This window comes from Solanum verrucosum, unplaced genomic scaffold, assembly GCF_900185275.1.
Source record: "Solanum verrucosum unplaced genomic scaffold, falcon-dt-bn FXZP01000261.1, whole genome shotgun sequence".
Taxonomy (NCBI): Eukaryota; Viridiplantae; Streptophyta; class Magnoliopsida; order Solanales; family Solanaceae; genus Solanum; species Solanum verrucosum.
Genome location: NW_026019969.1, coordinates 6,973,486 through 6,979,566, shown reverse-complemented (window position 1 = coordinate 6,979,566; position 6,081 = coordinate 6,973,486). Strand labels below are relative to the sequence as shown.

General features: G+C 36.2%; 1 protein-coding gene across 2 annotated transcripts; it reads left to right on the top strand.

The window, feature by feature from the left end:
* Positions 1-2,794: 2,794 nt before the first annotated feature.
* On the top strand, positions 2,795-6,081 carry LOC125815611 (uncharacterized). 2 transcript variants are annotated; one of them, XM_049495123.1, is made up of 6 exons: positions 2,795-3,357; positions 3,915-4,602; positions 4,683-4,783; positions 4,885-4,974; positions 5,537-5,664; positions 5,836-6,081. In XM_049495123.1, the coding sequence occupies exons 1-6, from the start codon at positions 2,800-2,802 to the stop codon at positions 5,978-5,980; spliced, it is 1,710 nt and encodes a 569-aa protein (XP_049351080.1). In that variant the 5' UTR covers positions 2,795-2,799; the 3' UTR covers positions 5,981-6,081. The 2 variants fall into 2 exon arrangements, with proteins under 2 accessions (XP_049351080.1, XP_049351081.1); XM_049495124.1 differs by having other exon boundaries at positions 3,918-4,602; positions 5,836-6,075.

Genomic DNA, 6,081 nt, shown 5'->3' with positions numbered 1-6,081 from the left:
GTATTTGTCTGAATTGAACATGATATTTTTACCATTCATTGATCTTTTAAATTTGAACCTTGACTTTCTAGAATTATTGAAATTAGACATTTCATCCTCATTTCAAATGTAACAAGTGATTTTGATTAAAGACGGTCCAGAAGTAAGCTGTGACATCAAATAGTCTTCGCTATTCTTTATTTTTATGACAATTCTTCATATTTTTCTATTAAAAATTACACTATATAAATATAATTTAAAATTATTTTATGATAATTCTTCATATTTTACAATTAAAAAATTGCACTATAAAAATATAATTAAAATATTATATTATAAATATAGTGTAATTTTTATGTTTATTTATATTTTGATTTTCATAAATTCTCTTTTACTTTAACAAACTAAGATGAAAATTCTATTTTTAGGTAAATAAGAACAAGAATTTATTTTTAAATATATACGGTAGCATCATGGGAATGCGCACAAATAATTTGAAAGTTTAATTTTTAAAAATGCATAACTAATACTTGTAAAGAACATATAAAAAAAACTAAATAAAATGAATGATATTTTTTTATAAACAAATAATTTGTTCTTAAAATTTACGCAATGCATATTATTTTGTATACAATAAACCAAACAAGCAATAAGAAATAATCGCAACATAACTTATCCCATCATGATTACTCTCATTATAACTTGTATTTTTTTAAAAAAAAAAACAATCGCAACAAATAATATGTAATGGTGTTTCTATACTCTGCAATATTATGCCCCTAATAATACCAAGCGTTGGGCCCGTGATAGCACGGGCCATACTTATATAGTATATATATATATGATAACTAATAGTAATTCTTTAATATAATCTTGTTCATGTGGTACGAATAATATTTCATGCGAATATAAACTAGGGAAAAGGGTCAAAATTACCCCTTAACTTTGTTTTATTGGTTGACTTTACCCCTGCCGTTAAAAGCAAGTTATTTTTACCCCTGCCGTCAATAAACTTAACAAATATACCCCTCCTTGGATGAAAAGCCCCAAATCAATTAAATTATCCGATTTTACTTAAATTACCCACTTTTAACCCGACCCGACCCACTTAATAATATACCCGATTTTCAAAGTTAGATCTGAGGTCAAATCTACCCAAAACATGTTGACCACTTCAACCATCAATCTTATCCAGTTCTTCTCTTGATTTTCAACAAGATTGTTGTGGAGTTTGTACGAGGTTTCATTCACTTGTTCCTCGAGTTAACTTTTTCTGGGAAACACATAAGGGATTTGGTCTTACAAAGCAAGAAATTGACTCTTGATAGGGCTGTTGACTTGGACGAGGTAGAGTAGTAGGAGAGGTGGTGGTTTCGGCGATGGTGGTGAAGGAGATCTCGGAGAGGTGTTATCAACATTGCATTTTTTCCTATTTTGTGTATTAGTTATATGGAGAAGCTTTTCCCAATTTTTAGTTCTGGGTTATCGAGATATATGGCTATTTCGGTATCTACGTTATTGTTATCGTTTTTGAATTATACTGGATTAGCTATTGTGGGTTATGTTGTTGTTGTTCTTGGGATTGTATCACTTGAACCTTTCATTATAATGTCGTTTGATTGCGATTCCAAAGATTCAGCCCCATAGTGGATCAGTTGAGGGCAAAAAGCGGTGAAGAAGGATTGGAATATGTTCTTCAATTCACTGTTTTGAAATTTGAATTTTTGTTATAATGTGAGTACTTTGGTTGGTGAAGTTGAAAACCCGAAAAAAACTTTTCCTAAAGCACTTTTTTCATCAGTAATCTTAACTTGTTTTGGCTATTTAATCCCATGGCTGTTACGGAGCAGTATCCCGTTGATCAAAGGGAATGGAAAACAGGGTTTATGGCGAACGCGAAAAAAATGATTTCTTGTAAATGGTTGAAATTTTGGGTTGAAATTTCGGGTATATTATTAAGTGGGTCGGATCGGGTTAAAATTGGGTAATTTAAGTAAAATCGGATAATTTTAATTGATTTGGGGCTTTCCATCCAATGAGGGGTATATTTGTTAAGTTTATTGACGATAGGGGTAAAAATAACTTGCTTTTAACGGCAGGGGTAAAGTCAATTAATAAAACAAAATTGAGGGGTAATTTTGACCCTTTTCCCTATAAACTATTTCTTGCAAAAATTAAAATAATGAGTTCTGTTTAAACAAGAAACTCATGGATCAAACTTTTACATTTTAATTTTCTTAAAAATTATGATTTGAATTTGAAATCGTCCCAAAATATTCCCACTTAAAAGGAAAATAATACTTAAACTGAAAAAGGAGCATTTTGGTTGTGATTACCGAGCATAGACTACCTGGGGCTGGGGAGCAAGAAGGTGATTAGGAAGTCGCCACGTGGTTCTCTCAACTATACAGCAACACCGCCGGTTAACGCTCGTACCTCCGTCTCCGATGTTATTAGGGTTCTTGAGGGTTTTATCTCAAGGGTCCTGACAATACCCAGAAGGTAAAGCTTCAATCTTGGCTTTATTTTCTTGGTTCTTTGATGTATTCTCGAGGGATAACGATGATTTAGGGCGATATTTTATTATTAGTTTCCCTTTTTAAAATTAGACTTCAATTCATGGTGAAAGTTCTTGCTTTTGAGTGGAAAGAAGTTGTTCTTAGACTTGAAAGGATACTATGAAGTGTTACACTTTATCAAGAACATCTTTGCTATTTTGGCTACATTTATCTAGAGTCTGTTATTTTAATTTGGCCTAAAAAATTGGTGTTACTTCGCCAGAGTCTTCTGGCTAGCATTTTGCCTAATCTCTCTATTTCTATGGAGAACTTCAGCGGTTTTGGGTTGGGCAACACATTTAGGAAACAGAGAACTGATCTATATCGGCGGCCTCAAAAGGAGTCCCAGTTGAATCTGGATTGTCGTGATAATTCATCCATTTCGTCAACGCCACCATCTGATAGTTTGAGCAAAGCGTCTAGTTGTGATAATGCTGATTATGGTAATATTTCAAGAACATCTTATAGTTACCTCAGTGAAGCTGGGGCTGCCGGTGAGCTTGGTGTTGAAGGTGGTAACTCCGGATACTCCTGTTCCAGTGATACCGAGCAAAAGGATGGTCAGATAGATATGAGTAGATTTAGTGAAGGAGACCTAACAACATCTCGGGCAGAGGATCCCAAAAGCGGAACTGTGATGTGCAGTAACCATTCTGGACTGCCAGGAGTAGTATCAGATGGAGCTGGGAATGACACCAAAGTCAAGAAAGTGAAACTCAAAGTTGGTGGTGTTACAAGAACAATAAACATTTCTGTTGCCGGATCCTCTTCAACAAAGTCTTCGTCCTCTTCAGATGCCCCTCAAAAATGGCAACCCAAGGTCATTATTTATTTTCCTGTGTGATAGCTCCTTTATACACATTTGCTTTATGAAACTTTGGAAGTGCATCATACAGATTGGGGATGCACCTTGGTATAACGCTAAAGAAATGGTGCAGCATACAATAGGTATTACTAGATGCACTGTGACCTAACTGGTCTTTCTTATTTATGAACTTTTCCCTAAGTTGTCTTGAATGTACTTGTTATATTGAAATTTTTCTAGAGTTCCCGTTGCCTGTCCATCAGCAATTTTTTCTAGCTCCTTTAGGTAGTTTTCACTTTTTCATGGATGTAATATCCAATTTGTCAGCAATTTTTTAGATCCTTTAAGTAGTTTTCTCCTTTTCATGGCTGTAATATCCAAATTTGCATGTTATTTTTCCTTGATAAATGTCTTAACATTAAATCACCAACTAAGTCCAGAAGAATGTGACTTGTCACCTATAAGACCACTTCCTCAGCAGTCTGCAGAAAGACTTCTGTTTAGATTCCTCAAGGTACTGATGATTGATGTCTTTTGGAGGCTAATTTAGGTTTTCTTCTTCTATTCCACAGCAGAATACAGGTGGACATCATTTCTCTTATAGTGGAAAGGCAATTGGATTGCGAGGTATCCCCTGGAAGGATTTTGCTAAAATTGGTTTTGGCATTGGGAAAGTGGATTCCTCTACGGATCAGTTACCTGGGCAAATTGCCCCTTTGAAACAATTAGGAAAATACGAGGCAGCTCATAAAAGCAAGTCTCTGCTAAAAAGACATTTATCAGGTGAAACATTCGATGATGAAGACACTGAGAATGACGATGATGATGAGATCCGTTACCTGGAGAAACTCAGGTTTTCCAAATACTCTGCTGGTTATAGTGCTGGCTATGAGGATGATGATGAAGTTGGATACAGAAAAGAGCGGAAGATATCAAGGGTGTTAAGTCAAAGTAGCAATGTTTATGGTGCAGATCTGAGTGATTACAATTCGCTTAAAGCAGTTAAAGGGATTAAGAAATCCAAATCTGAAAGAGCATCCCAGGATTCAGACTATGAAGAGGCAATGGTTTCTAATACTGAGTTAGTACCCAAGAAGAAGAAACAACTAAAGGAATTAGCTGATATCTCAGTAATTGAAAGGAGAAAAATGGCCGTGACTACTCGCCAGCAAGCACTTCAAACTGGAAAAGATATTTCTTGCAGTGCAGGCTTGAGTGCAATTGAGGTTCCCCATGGACTTCCACCTGCACCACCTAAAAGTGAGTATTCTCTCCGTCTTCTATGGTTTACATATTTCAACTGAGGATCAGCTGATAAATTCAGCTTAATCTGGTTGCAGAACAAAAGGAGAAGCTCTCTGAAGTGGAACAGCAGTTGAAGAAAGCTGAGGCTGCTCAAAGACGCAGGATGCAAGCTGAAAAGGCTGCTCTAGAGTCGGAGGTTTATACACCTTACTCAAGTTTATGTGCTTATGTGTTTTCATTGTCCAAATAGTTTCATACAGCTATGTAAGTGGTTTAACCATATATAGCTTTTCGTAGGCTGAAGCAGTAAGGAAAATCCTAAGTCAAGATTCTAGTAGGAAAAAGCGAGAAGATAAAATTAAGAAGCGACAAGAGGAGTTAGCACAGGTGAGAGTACGACACAAGTAAAGAATTGAATTTTTTTAGTTTGATGTTGCCTCTCCTACTTTATAGTTTTTGGAAATTTCCCAAGCACTTGTTTTTTGGGTCGAAATCTAGCACACCTATTGTCTTCTGTTTTCTACTTTTATGTTTTTGTTTTTATGTTTCTTCTTTCTTTCTTTTTCCAGTCTTCTCCCTTCCTTCTTGACCATCTATAGGAATACTTCCTTTTTGTTCATTCAGTTAGTCCCACTTTCCTTGGGTCACCATCCCCAGCAATGGCAAAACGAGCTTCTTCCCTCCTTCTGCTCCTTACTCCTTTTGAAGAGTGTTGCATCATCTGTCTTTTAAAGTGCCTATGACATCCTTAGATGACCACTTCCAGATCATGTGTGGCCATTTACCCATTTCCATGTATTCTAAATCATCAGGGTGAAGCTGCTGCTCTTTCAAGAGAATATTTCCTGGTTGAGGAGCTAAAGGTTGCAATGTTAAATTTTCTTCTGCACTTATACTCTTTAGTTTATACGTCACAAATTTTCTTTTGTGCATATTTTTATGCATTCAGGAAAGAACTGCAACAGCTACTTCACTATCATCAAATGCTATCAAATGGGTTATGGGTCCTTCTGGTTCTGTTGTGATATTTCCCAATGAGATGGGACTCCCAAGCATATTTGAACCTAAGGCTTGCAGGTGATGATCTGTAGGACTTAATGCTTATTCTTGAAGTTTGGATGCTCGAGGACCTTTTTCTAATATTCAAATCCCCCCCCACCCCCACCCCACCTCCACCCTTCCCTCTTATTAAATTACTGATCACTAATTTATATAACCTGTTGATTTGGGTTTCATCTGGGTATTCAGCTATCCACCTCCTCGCGAGAAATGTGCCGGTCCATCTTGTATGAATACATACAAATACAGAGACTCCAAATCAAAACTGCCTCTCTGCAGTCTCCAGTGCTACAACGCAGTACGTGAGAAGATTCAACATCTAAGTGCTTGCTGAACAGAGCTCTCACAGCCCTGATACTGATGGGCACTTGGACTTTATTTGTAGAGATTCATGTGGTAACTGCAAAGAAATGGTTGTGTTCCATATCATCTTTG

What these genes read in the sequence shown, in the direction of transcription:
- LOC125815611 (XM_049495123.1), top strand. Translation starts at nt 2,800, where the DNA reads ATGGAGAACTTCAGCGGTTTTGGGTTGGGCAACACATTTAGGAAACAG. An exon ending in AGGCTGCTCTAGAGTCGGAG is followed by an intron (nt 4,784 to 4,884) that starts GTTTATACACCT and finishes AGCTTTTCGTAG; the next exon opens with GCTGAAGCAGTAAGGAAAAT. An exon ending in TTTGAACCTAAGGCTTGCAG is followed by an intron (nt 5,665 to 5,835) that starts GTGATGATCTGT and finishes CTGGGTATTCAG; the next exon opens with CTATCCACCTCCTCGCGAGA.